At 41.2% G+C, this 21,933-nt stretch overlaps 1 protein-coding gene across 2 annotated transcripts in view; it reads left to right on the forward strand.

Moving 5' to 3' along the window:
• DMTF1 (cyclin D binding myb like transcription factor 1) overlaps positions 1–21,933 on the forward strand; it is a 35,703-nt gene that overhangs the window by 5,230 nt on the left and 8,540 nt on the right. The window contains exons 2-12 of one of the 2 annotated variants that reach the window (XM_019509513.1): positions 928–1,047; positions 2,355–2,449; positions 3,186–3,300; positions 8,048–8,124; positions 9,913–10,070; positions 12,249–12,281; positions 12,395–12,504; positions 14,310–14,538; positions 16,033–16,184; positions 17,334–17,549; positions 20,922–21,007. In XM_019509513.1, the coding sequence (XP_019365058.1) occupies positions 928–1,047; positions 2,355–2,449; positions 3,186–3,300; positions 8,048–8,124; positions 9,913–10,070; positions 12,249–12,281; positions 12,395–12,504; positions 14,310–14,538; positions 16,033–16,184; positions 17,334–17,549; positions 20,922–21,007 (1,391 nt within the window). Of the gene's footprint in view, positions 1–927; positions 1,048–2,354; positions 2,450–3,185; positions 3,301–8,047; positions 8,125–8,409; positions 8,575–9,912; positions 10,071–12,248; positions 12,282–12,394; positions 12,505–14,309; positions 14,539–16,032; positions 16,185–17,333; positions 17,550–20,921; positions 21,008–21,933 lie in introns of those variants that run through there. The other variant, XM_019509514.1, reaches the window with a different exon arrangement.

Below are 21,933 nucleotides of genomic sequence, written 5' to 3' on the forward strand. Positions count from 1 at the left end.
TGAACCGAAAATTTCAGAACAAGAAATCATCCACAGATTGGATTGTGTTAAGTAGGTTTAAACAGACACTATGGATTCTCATCCCATTAGCTGAATTAGTTTTTGTGACTTCTTTGTTCCTATGGGTTGATGCTTGTTTGCCTCTCCCAGCCCTCCCCCCTCCCACCGGTCAGATGAAATCAGTTGAGTTAAGGTTCATTTAGCTTTCCCTCAGGCTGGGCTTTTTTGTGTTCTGGGATCTCCATCCACAGCCTCTTGTGCTATTGTCAAAACTCTGGACAAGGTCTTTCAGTTTGAGAGCATTTTCTTGAGTTAGTTTGCTGTGCTATTTTTCATACAGTTTCCTTTCTACATGATTTCTTTCCATCCCCGCCTCCTTCTCCCCCTCCCTCCCTCTTTTGTTTCTAGGTGGCTGGTGTTTGGTCCATTAAACCAGTTATTATTATAATAATTTCCTGAAGGTTGTACAGCGTCTTTTATGCCTTTGACTGGTGCTTTATAAAAAAATACTATTTTAAAAATATAGATTTGACATTTGCTGCTTACACATCATAATCTTCAAGTCTCCAAATAATTTATGTGCACGTTTAATTTTAAGCAGTGCCCTAACTGTCCTAAATGGAACTACTCATGTTCTAAGTTTTAAATTCATGCATACTCTTGAGTTTTCCTTTGTTTTTGGAACAAGGTAATTCAGCAACAGTGGTATCTACCAGCAGACTAAATTTCCATGTAGGTGTTAAAGGAAGCACTTAAACTGAGCAAGTAATAATTTGTGCCAAGAACACACATGATAGCAAAGCACTGAGTCAAGCCTCCTTGTCTTTGTTTTTAGCTTCAGCGTTGTGTTTTGGTTAGCAGCATTGGGTTTTTCTTGGCAATGCTATATGTTAATACAAAGGACTGTGGTTGTGTTTTTATTGATAGAAGCTGATGAAGTAGATTCTGAAGGCAGCACTGAACCTCCACACAAGAGACTTTGCTTATCAGAGGATGATCAGAGTATTGATGATTCCACTCCATGCATTTCCGTTGTTGCCGTTCCAAGTAAGTTGCTGAATGTTAATCAAAGTGTATGGTTATATGCATATTCTTGTACTCTTGGAACAAACATTTATGTGGTAGTAGTTGAAGTGAATACATTGGACACATTGATTTTAGAAGATTTGCGAATATTTTATTTTCAAATTTATCAATATTTTACATGCGCCACCTATCACCGCTATGGGTCATAGTAGACTTTACAACAAACCGTATATGCCCTTTGGAAAGAGGACAGCAACTAGCTAGCATATGTATAACATGAAGAAGGAGAGGTTGGGAGAAATGCCACAGTAAGCAGTGTATTCTTACAAAAGCTTTTGGAATATTTTATGACCAAACGGAACAGGTAGTATCTATGTATCGTGAAGTCTCAAGGAAAGGTCTGCATATTCTCAGTAGATAACATGGTGCTTAAGATCCTGATCTGGGGAAAGCATGAGATGATCCAGTCCTCCTGTTCCTGCGGGGACTGGAGTAGCAGAGCAGAGCTACCTGTCTGCTTTTCAAACCGGAAATTCTGGAGTGAGAAATGGACAGGTTGCTTGCAATGTTGCTCCCTCTGCTCAGCTCCCAGGCACTGGGAGCCAAGTGGACTGAGCAGCAGGACGAAGCCTCCTGCCAGTTTCTCACTCTGAAGACTCCAGTGTGAGAGAAACTAGTAAGTAGCAGCTGGTGGCTGCATCTCCCTTCTCTTCCTGGGCCATGGGAGGGGCAGGAGCAGCTACCCCCAACATCTTTTCCAGACCTCAGTGACCCCAGTCTCCAGAAGGCACAGGAGCTGAGGAGTTGAGATGCAGGAAAGTGTCCAGACATTTATTCTCTCAGGAGAAACTCCCAGGAGTGATTTCTATGTGGTTGGAATCAGGTTTCTTCTTCCAGAACCACTATTTTTTCTCAGGGAGAAAATGCTGAAACATCTCTACACCCATAGTATCTACCAAGAGTGGAGCAATTCTCCTGGTAAAAATGGAAAGTCTGTATGTGAGAGTAATAAAAATAAAACAGAGCAGGAAAATTAAGCTCTCATACTGTCCTGTATGTACCAAATTAACACCAATTTTGTTTCGCATTTAGTGTTACAGCTTAAGTATAGTGAGAGCTTGGTATAACTACTTTATAACTGCCTTGGTTCTGAAAGCATTTATTTGTGTTTCATAATGAGTACTGGTAGCAAGCATTGTAGTGGTTTTTCTATGACAAAAAAATGCATGCTGGAGCCCAGCTGTACAGAAATTTGTAGAGCAATTATAGTCTGTAAATCCTGTACTATTCCAGAAGTGAGCCAGGCTACTAATTGAGTTGTTTTCAAGTTTCAGAAAATGATCCGAGCTTTGAGGTGACTATGACTGCTACAACTGAGGTAGCTGATGATGAGATTAATGAAGGAACTGTTACTCAGATCCAGGTACAGTTAAGCTTCAAATTTGCTGCAGTGTCTTTTAATTAATTGTCATCTATGCATGCACCTTAATTTAAGAAGCACAATGTTTGATGGAAGTGGGGATGTATACCCTTTTTAAAAAATAAAACTGATATAGTATGACACTGGTCTTTTTAGAGGATCTGCCACTAAAAATACAAGTTACATGTTTTAATAAGAAAAATATGATTTTGAGTTCATTTCTAGTCCCAAAAGGGGGTGCATATAGTAGGCATAATGCGCATGCAGTGATTTGTTTTATGGTGAGCCACAAAAATTAGAGTTTTTAACTTTCAAATGGGTCCACTGTCAAGACAGAGCAATGTTTTGGCCTAGTAATCATCCTCTGCCCTCATAGAATACTTTACACGTCTTAAGTGGTTTACAAACATCGGGTCCTGTTCTTTCTGGTTGGCTTCAGTGGAATATCTTGGTATTATATTCAGTTGGAGCTGTACAAGCGAGATTGTCTAATTAATACACAAAACACCATTAATAGTTAGGCAGTACATTTTGTGCTGCTAAAGAAAGGAAAACGTCCTATTGGTGCATTTTGTTTTGGAAAGGATGCTGTCTTGGCAACCGGTAATGTGAACTAATGTGACATGTCCATCTTTCTTCTGCATGTTGTCTGCTTGCTAACTATTGCATATTAAATTCAAGATGAGGGAATTAATGTTAAATCAGTTAATAAGATCTCATCTTCAATTAATCTTTCAAGATTCTTCAGAATGAGCAGCTGGATGAAATCTCCCCTCTAGGCAATGAAGAAGTGTCAGCTGTTAGTCAAGCCTGGTTTACAACCAAAGAGGATAAAGATTCCCTAACAAATAAAGGTAGGGTATTTAGCCCTAGATCCCTGCCCTCCCCACCCCTGTATGCAGAAAGCTGAGCTGATACGCATAGCAAGTTATGTGGAAGCACTTCATATACTGCATAAAATAACCAGTTTTCTGGTGCAGGGTCTGTGCCTGTTTTGTTAATGGAAATAAGTAGGGTCAAGCATAAAACTAGAAATAGTTACTTCCTATAATGGGAAAAAGCAAGTCCTCCTATGTCCCAGACAAAGGGCAAGGTCAAGAATGGAGAGGGCAAAGTTGCAGCATAAGCATATTGAAGTGTATGGTACAAGTAGTTATGAAAATATTGATTTATGCTATATATAAATGGCCTACTTAATTTGGCTTTACTCTTACTTTCCTAGCTAAAATTAATGCTAAATGAATCCTGCACTTGTGATTGTACAACCAAAAATATGTTCTTAGTCCCTCTCTTTTTTTTTACTCTTGATGGAGAAGGAGAAAGAGAGAGCTCAAATGTAGCTTTCTTTTAGAGAGAAGGAACTAATGTTGGAAAGCTTCCAAGCATGGCATTAATTCTGAGGGTGGTGATTACCTCAAGAGACCCTCCTGTATAGCATCACAAGTCTTTTTTTGGTCTGAAAAGAATGAAGACCTTTTAAAAGCTTCACAGGAGTTAAGCTGAGTGCTGTAGTGCTTTGCAGCATGCACTGCTCTGTGTCACAGCAGGATGAAAATTTTCATGGATTTTTTTTCAGAAAAAAATAACCTTGCCAAGGATATGCTATTTTTTCTCTCAGGTAACAAACAAAATAGTTCTGGCACTTTCTTCCCCCTCTCTCTTTCATTGGAAAAACAGGACAGAAAAACCAAAACACTTTTGAAACCAGTTCTAAATAAGAACTGTTTTGAGACTTTTTGAACAAAATAAAAATGGTTTTCCTTCATAACTTTTCATAGAAACAAATTGACTTTTTCTGACCTGCTCTCTTTCAGTGATTTGAAGAGGGAGAAGGTAAAAGAAGAGCAGTGCTAGGAGAGTGGGAATGGGAAACTCAAAAGTTGATGGCAGGGAGAAATGAGTAGCAGCCACATTATGTGGGCATGTCTACAAGTTTACAAGCTGGACAGGTTTACTCCAGAGTAATTTGCTCTGGGGTAAACCCACCCTGGGCAGGTGTCTACACATGCGCCCATTTGGGAGCAGATTTGCAGCTCCTGGCAGGAGTCTGTTTCCAACCCATTTGGCCCTGCACTGGCCACCTGCAGCAGCCAGGAGGAAGAGCTCCCTCTGGATGCTAGCCCAGGGGCTGACAGGGAGCACAGGGCCAAAAGACAGCTGTCTCCTTGTGGGGGCAGGGGATTGCTTACTGCTGCTAGCTGCCAGGGCGGGCTCAGGTGGCGCAGCACAGCCCAGGCAGGGACAACGTCCCCCTGCCCTTGCAGCAAGGAGCGCTTGGCCCTGTCTCTCCAATCAGGAACAGGAGGCTTGGAAAAATTGCGAGGGAAGGGCAGGTCTCAGCCCCCTGCCCCAATCTGCCGGTGGGGGAGCTAGCAGTGAGCCCCCAGCTGGGCAGGAATTCCCCACATAGCTGGGGGCTCGGTGAATTGGGGCAGAGGGCTGGGACCTGCCCCTCGCCTGCAGCTCGTTCCAAGCCCTATGCCTTGATCACCCAATCAGGGCACGGAGATGAGAAAAAGCTGCAAGCCGGGACCTGCCCCAAACCGGGACAGTTGCCAGGCTGCGTGGGGAAGGCTGCACGTGCACATTTCCCCACGCAGCGTGGGACTGGCTGGGAACTGTCCTGGTCTGGGTCAGGTCCCAGCCAGCTCCAGGCTGAGCGGGGAACTCCCTGTGCAGGGAGCTTCTAGCCTCTGCTCTGTGGTGGCAGAGCTGGGATGGAGCAGTCTCCCAGCCCCTCTCTGCAATTGTGAGGCAGAGGCTAGGAGCTTTCTGCTGCTGGGTCAGGGGGATGTTGTCTCCGCCCAAGCTTCAGGAGTGGAGCCCACCCCTGCAGCAGGCAGTTCCTGGGGGCTGGGAGCAATCTACATGTGCCTTACTTCACAGTAATTAATCATCAGTTAATCTGCTACTTGAATTTGCAGATGCTGCTTGTATCTACATGAGCAGCAGACTGCACAGTTGTTACTGCATAGTTATTACTTGCATAAGTAAGTACAAAATGGCCGTGCAGTAGCAGTGAGATGCTGTTCAGTAGCTCGTTACTACTGCGCAGTACTGATGTCACATGGTGAGTGCCCAGCAATGCTACTACACAGTAGTACAAGCTACTCCACAGTAGCGTCTCCTCTGTATGCTCCCAGTCATTTGCTCTGCTGTGTGGTGAAGTGTCTCCTGTAGACATCCCCATTGAAGCCATATTATCGGATCAATTCTGTGGATTTCATTTACTGGCCCTGACAGTGGGCATGTGTAGTTTTAACAGCTGCTAATCTTCCTCTGTTTTCTGCATCCTCAATATTTCTTGGATCTACTGAGCTTTTAAGCTCCCCAATATTTACTCCAGGGACTGAGGAAGCAGTAGTCTAGCAAAGACATCAGTCCATATACTCTAGCATTCATGAGGCAGGAACATTAAGTAGTAGTAGTAGTAACAACACCTGAAAGAAATTTTTAAAAAATCTTTGTAAACTGTTGAAGGAGCCACTCCTTTAATTCACATTCTGAGAGAGCTGAAATTTCCAGCAGCCTACCTCAGAGTCTGTTTTGTGCACTGGCTACACAGACAGTCCACGTCAAAAGATGTGCACAGATTGTAAGTGAATGACTTGAATTTTGCAACAACTTGGTAGGCCTTAGGATGGTGAGTGGGGTGGAACAGAGGGCTTATGCTCCTACTTCACATATATCAAAATCTTCTGCCCTAAAGCAGTGTTTCCCAAATTGTGACTGCAAGAGTTCTTGCTGGGACTTTGACAGAGGGCTGGCTAGTCACATGCTACTGGGTGTCCTCATTTTCAGCAGTTATGTGTCATTAAAAGAAAAAATACACTAATTTTCTTTCATATTACTTTCTCACAGGCAAGTTATTGTAAATTGCAGGTGGCTTATGTATTTGTGGACTGATGAGAGGGTGGTTTGTGTGCCTACTAACTGGAAAGGGAGGTGTTGCTGGAGATATTCTTTCTAATAAAACACACTGCATAATATTTAAAAAATTGTAAACTCTGACCTACTAGCTGGACGCTGCTTGAAGGTCTGCACTTTGTGTCAGAAACAACACGGTTCTAGGCGTCCCAGTACCTTTTGCTCACATAGCAAAAAGATGGAGCCTGTGTTACTCATATAGGCAGTGTGTGCTGCCATCTTTACATTCACTTTTCACTACTAGGTAGGTGTCTAATATGTTTTTCAAGCCCTCTGACAGATTATATGAAACTTAATTATAAGTAGGCACATATCATACAGCAAAAGCATAATACAGTTCCTTTCTTCATATAATTATTAGAGGATGTATCACAGCAAGACTAGCCCTTTTTCTTTACGTTGGTTCCTGTGCTCTGATGGAAGTGTTAATGGCAAAGACTTTTAACTACAAGTGTATTTTACCTTTGGAGCCTCATGGATCTCTCTGTAGCTTGCTTTGGGGAGAGAAAAAGCTTAGGGCCATGGGGCGTTAGGAAAGAACACTCTTACTTAGCAGGGACAGAATTAGCAGTAATGGCTATACTTCTGATTATAATTAGGTTTAAACAAAATTTCTTCGACAGATTCTGTCTCCAAATTAGCTAGCTGGTAATTAGCATCCCAAAAAGGAAATACACAGGTTTTCTAAGCAGATGGACATGTTGCCAGCATGCACCAATACCTGAAGTGGGTCACTAGCACATCCTTAATTATGAGGGATCTGCCACTAGTAGATCTGCCACTAAATGGTGTGAGAATGAGAAGCAGCTTTTTAATAAATAAAAGAACAGAGGAGGTTATTTTTCACTTCATTTTGCTACTGGATCACAGTGTTTAAGGATTGCAGCCTTATCTGAATCAAAGTGATGGATTGTTTTGACTTGTAAAACTTATGTGGCCAGGAGATTACCAAATATGGTTTGCTTTTATTGATTTGACATTTTCTATTTGAGAAATCCTGCGCACACAGTGGGGTTTATATCTTGACTGTCACCTGGAGAACTCCCAGTGCACATAATTAAAGACCTAGGAACCAGTGCTGCCAACACTGCTAATCACAGAGCTTATTCCCCTTACCTGTATGGGGCGCACCCAGATCAGGCAGTGATCCTTGCATATAAGATATGTAACATGAGGCTGTGGAGTTGCCAACTCTTGCAGTTTTATCATCGGTTGTATTTTCTTTTAAGTGCCAGCTGCCAGTTCCCATTGAAACTTGAGAGAATTTCTGATTTCATTTTTTCAAAAGCAAGTCTTTAGTCCTTGCAGTTGCAGAGGAAAACTTGAAAATAAGACTTGGGAGCATCCTAATGATTTGAAAACCAGAAGGAAAATAGAAAGGTTTCATCTTTTCATTAAAAAAAAACAAAACAAAACCTTATTATTATTTTGTAAGCTAACATTTTGATTTTGGAAGCCCAGTGTATAATTTTTGAATATTTGACAGTGACGACAACAAATCTCAAACTCAGAAATGGGTTGGTTGTTTGTAAATTATAAATAATTTCTCTGTTCTATTTAGTTTGCGACTCTTCCATCTTTTCCTTTTTTTAATTGCTTTCTGCCTTTGATTTTTTTTTTCCTCTACCATGCTGGTTTTCAGAATTGTGATTAGTTTGTCTTTGCTCTTTGAAGGCCATAAATGGAAGCAGGGAATGTGGTCAAAGGAAGAAATTGACATTTTGATGAGTAACATTGAACGTTATTTAAAGGTATGTTTTACAGCATATTGGTCTTCTAATTAAACTGGTTGCACTGGCTCTGCCCTGTGTTATTTGAAACTTGCTTTCTGTAGAACTTCCCAAAAGTATGCAAATAGCCTGTCCTGAACAGCGTATAATAAAACTGCCTACAACTTGTTTGAAATATAATAAAAATGTTTCTATGTATACAGTTTTTAAGTATAACTATATTTATTGTACCCATAGCTGGAGTTTAAGACCAGGTCAGATCTTTTTGCAGCACTTCATATTTGCACTTGCAAATTTAGAACATCTTGTTTTAAAATTGCCCATCAAGATGTTCAAGTGGCATAATCTGTTTGAGCACGTGTAAACTTCCTGGAAACCATGGTGACATCAGAAGAAGTACTTAAAGTTACAAGGTGGGGGCTGGATCCAGCCTCTGTTAGCACACCTTTGAACATCTCAGCATTCATTTCGGTATGATTGCCTAGTTGCATTGGTATTTGAATTTATACACACAGACTTGTGCGGATGTAGAAATAGAGGTGATTAATTTTTTATTTTTTTTAATCTGGCCAAATTAACAAAGCACTCTGCCCTTCGTGAATTACTTATAAACCTCTGAATCAATGCTGAAATATTTGTTAAAATGCAATTGACTGTACTTTTCCTATTTATGTTGTTTGCTTATCTTCGGTAACTAAACTAAAGTACCAAAGTTAAGCAAACTGGTCAGTTTTACCAGGAATTTTCTCTTCTAGTTTTTATGTACTATAGCAGTGTGGGAGGCCCACCTTTTTTGGCAGGCAATGCCACAAGTTAGCCTTCCACCTTCCCAGAGTACCACTCTGATCCCCTTCCTCTGCCCAGTCTGTTGCTCTACTTTCTGCTCCCTATTTTGTGTTCCCTGCCCAATTTCCTCCTCTGCTTTCTGCCTTGTGCTTCCTGCCTGATCTCCTGCTGTGCTTTCTGCTGCATGTTCTGCTGTACTGGCTGTTCCCTTGCTGATCTGCCGCATGCCACAGAGTGGCTACCTGTGCCATTTGTAGCACTCATGCTACAGGGTGGCCATCCCTACACTATAGCAATGCTATGGCATTTGTCTTTTGTAAAGAATATTTTTATCCTTAAATTTTTTTTTATATTTATATACTAAAATGTTTCTTCATGTTCCTTGTGCAGCTGTTTTTCCTTAACAAAACGTTGTGGGAGACACCAGGCGTGTCTACACGTGTCCCTACAGCACCTTTGTTACTACACCATCATTTAGTACTTCCTTTTGGAAGTACTAAATAACAGTGCTGTAATAGCCAGTCCTGTGCCATGTGCACCACACCCAGTTATTTTTAGCTGCTGTGTCATTGTAGCACTGTGCTATAACTAGGGAGTACATTGCTACAGCAGTGTAGCTGCAGTGTCATGGTTTTTGACCGCTAACACTATGGCACCATAGCACTTTGCTATGGTGACATAGTCATGTGTAGCCTACCAACTGTGCTAATTTAAAATTTGCATGGTATTTATAAATTTGGTGTTGCTCTTTAAGATTTAATTACATAGTTACCAGAATTTTCAAGCTTGGATAGATAATGAGTGCTTTATATACATATTTGGACTTCTAAATAATTGATTTGATATGCAGGAGTGTTCTGCACTTCTTTGGATAAATAAGGATACTTATGCCTAATTGGGGAGTCCACGTTCAAAATTCATAATCTGGACTTCTGATCTTTAAAAGTTCTGCTTGTTATTTATGAAAGCCAACTTTATTTGGTGCTTTTTTATAAAGTCTTCCTACAACTGTAATCTGCCTAGGCTCGTGGAATAAAAGATGCCACCGAAATCATCTTTGAGATGTCAAAAGATGAAAGGAAGGATTTCTACAGAACCATAGCGTGGGGGCTGAACCGGCCTCTCTTTGCTGTTTATAGAAGAGTTCTTCGCATGTATGATGATCGGAACCATGTTGGAAAGTATGAAAGCCTCTAATGCTCCGTGGCTTGATTGGTATGATTAAGGTCATGTGCTAATTTTTTGACATGCACTTTGACCATTATGAATGACATGTGAAGTAAGACTATGGAGGAAGGGAAACTAGAACTTCTGGAACTTAAAATGACATGGAGCAAATTCCTCCTAGTCAGTAAAATACAGTATCTGTAATCTCATGATTTTGTAGTGGTTCATGGTAACAAAGATGAGAGGGCACTGAGTTGGTTTGCAACATAAATAAATTGCTCTCATAAAACGTAGTTTAGAGGGAAGAGTGGAGGCCATAGCTGCGTGGTTTCTTAAGTCTAGTGAAAGAAGATTGCACTGCCTCATTTTTGGTTCTCTTGATGTAATGCCAAATAGAGCAAGGTATAAATCTAAATAATAATAATGCACATGAGCGCTTCAGTCTTGTTCAGTGGAGCTGTTGTAATGTGGAGATATGAATTACTCTGGCTCTTTGCCCCTCAGAACCTTGGACCAGGGCCAACAATGAGGTGGTTCTTGGTCTGGGGGCCTGGTGCATTTAAGACACCATACAAACCAGCCATGAAAATGTTCTGCATTGTACGTAGAACATTTTATGGGTTCTGTGCTGATTTTTGGAACTTTAAATTGGGTGCATGTATAGCACCCTTGTCATTTATGCTGTGATTAACATGTTAACCATGGCATTAATGTTAAGTGTGGAGGGGCCACAGAAAATAAATCCAATTTGTTCTAAGCCAGACATGCAAGGCAGAGTTGTGCCAGATTTATAGCTTAGTAATTCCCGGCTCTCTAGCTCTGAACTCGTATATTAGATTGTGTTGGTTTTCCAAATACAGGGAATACAATAATCAAGAGGGAAATCTGAAAAAAAGCAATATAAAACACTTATTTTGGGAGATAACATGTTTTGTGTTAATAATTTCTGCAACAATTAATTTATTTATTGAAGAAGTTTAACAAATTTGGAAAGAGAAAACATTCCATTGAGAGAAATCATTTTTACCATATCTGTATCCAGAAAATGGATATTAACACCCCCTTCCAGCAGTTTTAGTTCAGCTCATTTCCTTTGCACCCCCGTCTCAAGACAGAATAATTCTCTCTGACTTAAACCCCATGTTCTAAAAAGCACAAGGGTTATTTTCCAACGTTCTCTGGTAGTGTGTTTAAATTAGCAGGATAGCTAACTAAAGGCAAGAAAGGAATTTGTTATTTACCTGTCTTTGCTTTCGCTCCCCCGAGCCTTCTCTGAAAAGTGGCCAGGCTCACAGTGGTCTCTTTGTCTTTACTTTCTTTACTGGGCAATGTCTATCCAGTGTTCTAGGGACATCATAGAAAATTAGGGTTGGCAGGGACCTAAGGAGGTCTTCTAGTCCAACCCCCTGCTCAAAGCAGGACCATCCCCAACTAGACGGATTTTCAGGGTTAAAAATACTGTTCCAGTCAAGGCAGAGATATCTGGCTAGTTAGCTGTACTGTGTCTTACTAAAACCTAGTGTTTTATGTAAGAGCTTTTAAAGGACTGAGCGGATCTGCTAGCACAGAGTTCCAGTCCTAGCAGATTCTCTACAAGTGCCAGGGTCTGCACTGATGTACCCTAATGCAGCTGTGACAATCTCCACTACAAGCAGAACTCTAGGATGCAGAGAGCATCCAGGTAGACCAAGATTTCCCCAAGAATTTTGACTTTGTAAGATTGTAATTTTTGGGCAAATCATTTCATCCACATGCCAGAGTTTCCCCAGCAGTTAAGTCAATGTTACTCCAATTTCCTAGGGTGGTAGCAAATCGACAAATTTAACATTATAACAGTCATACAACTAAACAGGAGAAAATGTGCCATGAAGAACTCTCCTTTTTTAAGATCCACATGACTTAAATTCTGATCAGGTGTATATCAGGGTCAACTCTGTTGAAATTAAGGAAGATGCATCAATAAATGAGAAGACCTGCAGATCCAGACATCTTTAAAAATGAACCAAGATGAATAATGAAACTTACTTTTTCCTCTCCTTTTTAAGAATTCATTCAGTTTTGAAGTTCCCCACAGTGTAAAATTTTTTAATGATTTTTTGCTATATTAGAAGTATATTGCATGTGGTTTGCAAAAAATATTTTTTCTACGTGCTTTCTACTCTTAAGTAATTGTGCTTGTGTTTACTGCATAGGTATACGCCTGAAGAAATCGAAAAGCTCAAAGAGTAAGTTCTTCATTCACAAGCCCTTCATTCTTTCGTAACTATTTAAATAATTTTCAAATCTTCATATTGAAAACTTTTTAATAATCAAATTTCTACTAAACTGTCTTATTTAGGCTAAGGATAAAGCATGGAAATGATTGGGCAACCATAGGAGCTGCACTGGGAAGAAGTGCATCTTCAGTGAAAGATCGGTGTAGGCTTATGAAGGATACCTGCAACACAGGTACAGTATTATAATGTGAAATAGATTTTAAAGTTAAAACAACATCAGTTTTGCCATTTTTAATGCTTATCTTTTGTTTTCAGAGGTACATAATTTGGTTCCAGGAAATGCATTTCAGGCTGAAGTTTAGCATAAAATCCAGGAACGTTTTTAATCATATTTGATATAAAGCTTCCCCACTATTTCAAGGTCATAAAGAGCAAAAAACACAATTTATATATGGTATTTTTTTAATCAGAATGAATTGCAAACTACTTTACATATTTGGATCATAGGGTTTTTACAAATTATGGATGTGTGTGTGCACACACAATCTCGCACTTCTGTATAATACATGCAGTCAGCTCATTCCCTGCATCGAGCAGCATAGGTTGTTGCTACAAAAGCTCATTCTGCTCTGTGCCAGTTAGCCTTTAAGATGTTACTCTCTCCTGCTTTCTGCCTGACTTCAGACTAAACAGTACACTTCGTATATAAAATATATACACACTATACATATAGAACACACACACACACGCATGATTTCACACTGAAAGAAAAGACTAGGTATAAGGAGGAAGTGGCACTTTACATGAGTAAAGCCTGTGCAGGGCTGTGAGGTTTATGGTGGAAGGGCTGGTGGTTAGAAATTGTAAGGTTTTCCGTCTGTTAGGTGGACTGTGATACGTGTCTCCCTTCAGTACTTGTGAAGCTGCAGGGTGCCATTTGATGTCATGGTGATAGAAAGTTAGTGGAGGAAGGAACTCAGTTGGGGCAGAGGATGATAAGAGACTCCTGAGATCCTGAATTCTCCCAGCTAGTATCTTAAACACTTAACTCTCCCCTGCTATCAGGGCCCAAGCAGACACTTGAATTATCAGTGTTCTGTTGGAATACCTGAGGTTCAGAGGGAAGTGCTCAGTACCTAGGACTGCTCCAACATAGTCCATAATACTAGGAATATCTCATGGTATACAGTTGATTAAATCAGGGATGACCAAAGCTCTCGGCCTAGAAATTTAGTGGTGTGGTGACAGTGGTAGTGATAATTGGTGCAGCTTCTGGAGCCACAGCAGTTAATTCTACCACAAAATTTCCAGGCCCTTGGGGACCTCCTTGGGCTGCATCCAGAGTGCAGGGCTGGAAATGCTGTCATAGAAAGAACAGCGACTGCTGCAGCTCTAGGAGCTGCAACAATTAATGCTGCTACCACCAAATTACGGCCCCGTGCCTCATCTGGCCTGTGGGCCCAGGTGAGTTGGGCACCACTGGGTTAAACGGATTCACTTTGGAGAACTGTGAAGAGCTGTTTCAGTGATAAATTACTGGAGCTGGTCACAGATTTTCTAACAGAGCAGTTTTCCATTAGAAAATGCTCATGTAACAAAACATATGTTTTGCAGAAACATCTGCATTGTCCACATTTTTAGCAAGTGGTTGTGGACACCTTTTTGTTTTAACTTTAGTAATATAATACTAATAAGAGTCCAAATGATTTGGCTTGTACAATATAATATATGAAGTTTTTTTTATTTATGCTTATAAACATAAAGGTCAAGATGATAAAGGCAAAACATTTTGACTTAATTGAAATTAAATAATTTGTTTCTTGATAACAAATAGTTGTAGTCTGAAACAAAATCAAATTGCAGAAATTTCAGAAGTTTCTCCTGAAACGGGAAGGAAACTCTGGTTTGGTTTGGTTTGGTTTTGTTTTGTTTTGTTTTGAACTACTGCAAAATACTGCATGGCTCCATATCTGCTGTTCAGATTTTAAGTGGGCTTGACTGTTTGTTAACTGGTATGAGCTTTTCTTTCTCTTTCAGGAAAATGGACAGAAGAAGAAGAAAAGAGGCTGGCAGAAGTGGTACATGAGTTAACCAGCACGGAGCCTGGCGACATCGTCACACAGGGGGTATCATGGGCCGCTGTAGCAGAACGGGTTGGAACGCGCTCTGAAAAGCAGTGCCGGTCCAAATGGCTTAACTACCTGAACTGGAAGCAGAGCGGAGGCACTGAATGGACTAAGGAGGATGAAATCAATCTAATCTTGAGGTTTGCGCTCTCAACTTAAAAAGTTGCATAATTTAAAAAAAAAATTACACTAGTAGAATTCCATTGGGGTCCCTTTTGCTGATTTCTTAGCCATTAAGAGATCTCAAGAACACTCCAAAAATCGCTGCTGTGTTGACAGTTCCCAGAGATTTCATATTGAACATATTTTTTGTTTTTGTTTTTTTAGTGAATTTTAGTGCTCGTGAAAGGTGTCAGATTGAAAGCCCTGGAGACTGAAGTCTTCTATTATTCCACAGAACAGGTACAGCACAGGCAGCGGCTATACAAGCTTCCCACACATTGCCCCACCGATGCGCTTCAACCCTGAACTGGAGGGTAGTTCAGTCTCCCTGCCCATTCAGTCCTTGGCCTCTCTGCTGAGATTGCCAACAAGGGTCAAGTGTGGTGGTGGTTTCTGTGATGTGGACATCTGTCTACAGAAGAACTAAACTGAGACCACAAATTCATTTCATGTAGGCCACCGAACACTCCCTAAATGACAGTACCTTTTGTCACTACCAGACTGTGCTAGATTTGGACTGGCAACCTCCTGGTAAAGAGCATAGTAGAATATTTCTAAGCTATCCAGTCCTACTTCCATTTTAAATACTTTTAACTAAGACTTTTTAGCCAGTTTTTTTTTTTAATTATGGTTTGATAATTTTCTGGGCTGGGGATCAAATGTGGAAATAGGTCGGGGAATCCAGACATTACCAGAGGACTGTTCACAACTTTAGTACAAATTTACATAATATAAATTTTGAACGATTAACCTAATTTATTACAAATTGCAATGCATGCTGATTAGAGCTCAGTATTTCTGTGCAAAGAGTATTGCTATATACAGTCACTCTTAGTAGATCTGTACAGGATTGTTTCTGTACTATTATAGTACAGTACTTAGTCTGTGAAGTGAACTTTTTCAGCATGCATGTGGGAAGGGATTTTGCCTGCTGTATACATCTTTCACATATTCCGTAGCCCAGCAAATAGAGAATTCATCTAAATTCAGTGTGAACCTGGAGAGATTAATTTAAGAGGAAGGATTTAAATACTTAACTATGCCCCCACTTGGCTGTCTTTTAACTAAATTACTTACTAAGGAGAGCTGGGTCTTATTAAGGATAGGATGACAATGTGACTAGAAGTGATAGGATGAAATACTAAAGAAGAGTTGGAAGCATCATTGTTTGGGACATTTAATATTAGTCTGGACAAAGCACCACATTATGTGCAGTAGAGAAAACAGTCCTGCACTTGCAGGGAGATGGACTGGGTGATCTAATAGGTCTGTCTGTTCCATCTCTAACATTTGATTCTGCTTGATCTCTGGCAGCGTGGAGCCTTGGAAACCTAAATCCTTTCGTGAGCTCTGGTGGACCATTCTGTAACATACCACCTTACCTCTATTACATGTGACAAAACCAAAGTGTAAAATTCTACCCAGTTGAGAAGGTGGCTTCTGACTGCTATCTGTCTTCTGTTTCTTGCCAGGATAGCGGAACTTGAAGTGTCTGATGAAAATGACATCAATTGGGATCTATTGGCAGCAGGGTGGAGCAGCGTCCGCTCACCACAGTGGCTTCGGAGCAAATGGTGGACCATTAAAAGACAGATTGCAAACCACAAAGATGTGTCATTCCCTGGTAATGTATTGGCTGTATGTGTTGTTCTCTTCCTTAAGGTCTTCAAAAGTTCCACAAATATCACAGGACTGAGAGTTATTGAACCAAAGCATGGTTGAGATTCATAATTGTGAAAGGTGCCATCTTCACTGCCCTGGGCCAGGGAATGGCAGTATAAACTTCCTTGACACAGCCTGTGTGCTAAAGTATCTTATCTCTGATCTGGAAGCACCTGTTTTATGAAGAACAAGATAATTCAATGCTTGTTCCCTCTGCAAAAGCTTCCAGAAGGTATGTCCATTGTGATCACGGCACATGTCAAATGGACACTCTCCTATAATGATTGTCAGGGGTTTTTTTTAACTGTCTGTATTAAGGTAGTGCCTAGAACTACAGTTGAAAGCATGGGCTTATTGTTCTTAGTGTTGTGGAAATACACAGTAAGAGACAGTTCCTGCCTCCCATCATTTACTGGTTTCTAGACTGACAAATTGGTGAATTCTAAATCCCCTTCCCATTCCCCAGATAGACCACGCACCATTCAGAATGAGGAGCATTCAGTAGTACCGCTGGACATTGATGGAGAGCTGTAGAACTCTCTGCTGGAGACCACAGTGGGAACAGGGAAGGAAAGTGGTTGGCTTATTAAGAGCTGTGCACCACTAATCCTGTAGATGCAATAGAAAGTGTACAGTACGACTGGAAGATGAACCTGATGTGTTGCACCTTCTCCGTTGCACTGATTCTCTGTAATCTGCAAGCTCGTAATTCATCTGCGTCCATTTTCCAAAAGGTTGAAGAACATGTTATTTGCATAGCTATGTGAAAGCAATGACATGAAGTAATTATTGTTAACTTAGTAGAATGCTTCATATATTTTTAATAACGAATCCAAATTGAGGTCTCTAGCTTGTTTATTATTCAAGCATCCTATTTGTTTACTAGGTTCCTAAGAAACTGAGTTCATCCAGATGGCTTAATATTAATGTATTTTCTTCCAGGTATGTGCCAGAAGTTGTCAATTGCAGTGATATCTCTCTAACTTCATACAGGAGTGTGGCTTCCCAAATTCAGAAAAGTTTAGAGCTTTTCCTTTAGATAAATCTCATGCATGAAACTTATTCCAAATATCCTCAGCATCGCTTAGAATGAATGTTCTTTTTCTCTTAGTGCTAATAAAAGGTCTTAAACAGCTGCATGAGAACCAAAAAAACAACCCAGGACACCAGCTTTCAGAGAACAAATCTGGAAGTGGATTACCAAACACTAACTCCTCTTCTGGGGTTCAGCATGTACAGATTCGAGTGGCTCGCTTGGAAGAAAATGCAGGCAACTCACCAAGCCCTATGGCAGCTTTGCAGATCCCCGTCCAAATTACTCATGTCTGTAAGTAATCAGTATTTAAAGTTTGTTTTACTTTTTAACACCTCTAGTCTTCTTGTCTTCAGGTGATGAAGAAGAAACTAAAGAACATAAAGGTTGCAGAGTTTAGAGCTTAGTGCTGCTCTGCTGTCTAAGTACACAACAGGACTGTGATTTGGGAAACCTAGGCTCCATTCCCAGCTCTGTCCCAGATGTGATGTGTGACATTGGACAATTTGATATTTATAGTGTAGCGGCACCTAGAAGTCCCACATTTGTTTTCCTGGCATAACGACTATACTGCGGCATGTACTAACGGCAGCTCAGGCAGGGCCACCATAATCAAAGAGCCAGATGGTTCCTTAAGTGTAGGTTCAAGGGCAGTCTGAAAATATTCTATGAATATTCACATTGTATCAGTAAGTTGTACAGCTCAGCCCACCCACACTGTGGAAATACCATCTGGCTTGTGATATTGTAAATCATTTAAGAGCAGGGACTGTGCTTTTACATGTTTGAATCGTACCCAGTACATTGGGCTCCAGTGTGGCTCCACTATTAAGTAAGCTTTTAAATATTATTTGTAACTCTGGAAAATTAAGCTTGTTCCCCATTTTTTGTTTTCACTGGAACTCAAACTGTGAATTAATACTTCATGCCTCTTGCTGCATGCTGCCACCAGCAGGACAAAGAGTTGAATGATATGTATTGTGCTGTTGCATTTTAATTCATTTATCTTACCTTTTAAACGGGAAAATATTCAAAATAATTATCAGGAATCTCCTGCTGGTGGAAGAGCAGTTGACTGACTTGGAGTACTTAGTTATGTAGTTTCTGTCTGCAGCAGGTGAAGTATCTTAAGAGCTTGGCAAGGAAAAAAGAAGGCATTCATATAAATTAGATGTTGATGTTCATATCCTAGGGGATAAAACTGCCAGCTTGCAACTAAGGAAACCAAGCAGCAGTAGAAACGACACAAGGATGATCTACAGTTGAAAAACAGAAGCAGGATCTGGCTTTGTTGTGCCTATAAATAACAATGAAAGCCCCCTCGTCCCCTTTTCCCCAAGTTATTCAAAGTAGCAGAAATGGCAAGTTTGGTCTTCATGGATTTTGGTGGAAGGCTTGCCTAGCAGTCTCAGATATGGGTTAGGAACTTTCTCAGGCATTAAGTGCATCTATGTGAGACGCAGTTGTGCAATTGCATACCTTATTTTCATCTTCAAAGGGCTTTTCTGCAGTAGGCAGGTTTTAAACTACATGCACACAAGGGGTTTTGCTAATGTAACTTCTGTTGGGTAAAAAAAAAAGACCGACACAAAATCCGCATGTAGACAAAGTGGCTTCCTCTCAGTGAAATATGAGATAACAGAACAGGAATTCAGGAGTTTTAACTAGGCTGTATAAAAAATGCTTTTTCTTCCTGGATACTTTTGACTGGTTCTCCAGTCAGACTTTTTCCAGAGTACAAGATTTATATTTCTTATGCAAATTCCACCAAGGAAGAACAAAACCTTCCTTTTAGGATACCGTTATTTGTTATAAAGGAGCACAAAGGTACTGTTTCCTTTTGTGGACCACCTTTAAAGCAAACTCCTATTGGCATAATTAACATGCTCCCTTGCAAAAGGTATCAACACCAAATAAAGTGCATTGAAATGGAAGGTTTGTAACCTCACTTGTTTGGTTTTATTTCTTGCCCTGCTCCATATGTGCAGACATAAGTCCATGTTCTGCATGACATCTGGGAATATCCTGGGAGGTGCAGGTTCCAAACCAGTGTAAAGATGAAAGTGCCAGTAAGTCTGGAAACAGTTTGCCTTACTTAACCAGGGGCTGCAACACTGGAATGCTATGTCACTGGAGTCAGTGTTAGGCTGATGATATTTATAATCTTTCCAATCAGTCCCTTTGCCCTTTTTTTAAATAGTGGCATGTCATAACTAGTGGCACATCAGCTTTCTTCTCCAGTCCCCTGAAACTTTCCCAAATTCCCAAGAGTTATTAAATCCCGGCACTAATGTTGTAGATCAGGACTGTCCTACTGGTGGCCTGCAGCCTGCCCCAAAGGGTTAGAATGTGGCCCCTGTGCTCCTGCCCAGCTTCCCCTCCCTCTTCCAGCTTCTGGTTCAGGCTCTTACTCCTGGGGACAGGGCAGGACCAGGCAGCAGGAGGACTCGGCGTGCACAGCAAGGGCAGATCCAAGCTGCCTATACTGTGTGTGCAGCCAAAAAAGCTGCACTGTTCACATAGCAGAAAGGAGCTAGGCTGCTCACGCTGCCCATGTGGCGAGGATGGAGCTGGACAGCTTGCATTGTCCATACAGCCAGAGATAGCTAGGCTGCTCATGCTGCTGCTTGTAGGGCTGGGGGGTAGCCAGGCTGCAGCTGCAGGAAAGCTGGGCTGCCTAGGCTGCCTGTGTGGCTCGAGGGGACTCCAGGGAGAGGGGCAATTTGCAGGGTCTGTGCCCTGGGGGGTTGTGGGGTGTGTGCCCCTGTCTGGAAGTTGGAGAGCCCTGCTGTAGGGTTCCTTTATCACAGGGGTGGGCAAAATGCGGCCTGCAGGCCAGCTGTGGCCCACCAGGCCATTCTGTCTGGCCTGCAGGGCCCCTAAAAAATTTAGAAAATTAATATTAATCTGCCCTGGGGTGCCTGTCATGTGGCCCTCGATGGCTTGCCGAAACTCAGTAAGCGGCCCTCCGCCCAAAATAATTGCCCGCCCCTGCTCTACCATCTCCTTTATAGCTCTTGCACACAAATCAAATGGACTTGCTGTTCTTAAAATATCCAGCATTAGTAATTGCTGTTAGAAGTGCTAATGGTAAATAAGCAATTGAGCTCCTTTTCAGCTAGTACTTAGAGGTCTGATGAGTTGCAGCCATTACATATTGTGATTAAATGTATTAGAATGCATCTGATGTTTGTGCTTCAGGGGACAGTGGAGCGCACACACTTTATAGGAGGACAGAAAGAATTGCAAAAAGAGGGCTAGATCCTCAGCTGAAATCAGCCTAGAACACAGCTGCATAGACATGTCACTGATTTATGGCAGCTAAGGTTACAGCCCATGGAGTATCGGATGGATACTCGTAGCAGAATGCCTTCAGAATCTCCCTACAGGTAATAAGTAATCACTAGAACACTAACTGCATTTCGTGTTTTCATCTCCCTGCAGCTAATCATGTCTGCCTGTCTGTGGAAGAGAGCTTCTTTAAAGAGTATTGTCTTCTAGGTGCAGATTAGAAACCTTGCCATTTATACTGCAGTCAACTTGCTTTCTCTCTGCACAGGGAATAGCAATACCCTGCTGTGTACCAATTATAGTACATCATACACCCTGCAGTGCCAAGACATTTGGGTTTTTATGGGGTTTTTTCTTCTCCTCCCAATTCCATAGCCTCATCTGATTCCCCTGCTGCTACTGGTGACTCGGAGACAATAACGCTAAACAGTGGAACACTACAGACCTTTGAGATTCTCCCCGTAAGTAACACGGAACTGGCATGGCAGGATCCCACTTGTTTTTTTCAAAAGCAATTAATTATTAGAATGGCATAATTGATTTTTCAAAGACAAGGAAGAGTTTGATTCCAAAGTAAAGTTCTGTTACAAAATCCAGAGTAAAAGATATACTTAGGTGTCGTCTCGTGCTGTGACAGCTAAGTGTTAAGTCTTGTGAAACCATCTTATGCAGAAATTCATGTTTACGTATTTTTAAGAAAAAAACTTCATTGGCGTTTCCAAGAGAGACCTTGGCTAGCAAAAGAACCTGCTTGTCTTGCTCAGTCTGTTATTGACAGCACAAGCCCTCTTCACTCCTCACAGAGTAGGCACTGTAGAGTCTCTGGGAGGGACCATCTTTTCACTAAACATCTGTAGCCAGGCTGCTCCTACTCATATTCGCTTCATACTCAAAGTGACTCCCAGGAAGTGAGGAACTCCTTTTGAAGCTCTTCACCCGTGGCATCTTCTGTCTTCTCTCTCTTTCACTGCTTAGGCAGAGCCTGATTCATCTCTCACTGACTCCAGTGAGAGATGGATCATGCCCCCCCAGCAGAGTAGGGATAGACAAGAATGAATCAAACAGGGGTTAAAATTACTGCATTCCAAAGGGAAGCAACGTAATAGAACCGACTGTTACCTAGAGTAATTTCGCTGAGCACTCTGAAAAGATTCCTTCACAGTTCAGGGTGTTTTCTTCCCATTTACAAATGCCATGACCCCATGCCAAGTCTCCTATCTGCTGCTGAATCAGAGACCTAAGAGAACAAAGTTTCCTTTATGGAAAAGTTTTCAGGGCTGACAGAGGATTGCCAGACCCAAAGGGATAAATTAGTTTTTAACTGATTTAGGTTAGGGATGGAAAATGAGGCTTTTTATTTTACAAATGCATTACAAAGTAATATATA

This window comes from Gavialis gangeticus, unplaced genomic scaffold (genome assembly GCF_001723915.1).
Source record: "Gavialis gangeticus isolate Ggan-Ray unplaced genomic scaffold, GavGan_comp1, whole genome shotgun sequence".
Classification (NCBI taxonomy): domain Eukaryota; kingdom Metazoa; phylum Chordata; order Crocodylia; family Gavialidae; genus Gavialis; species Gavialis gangeticus.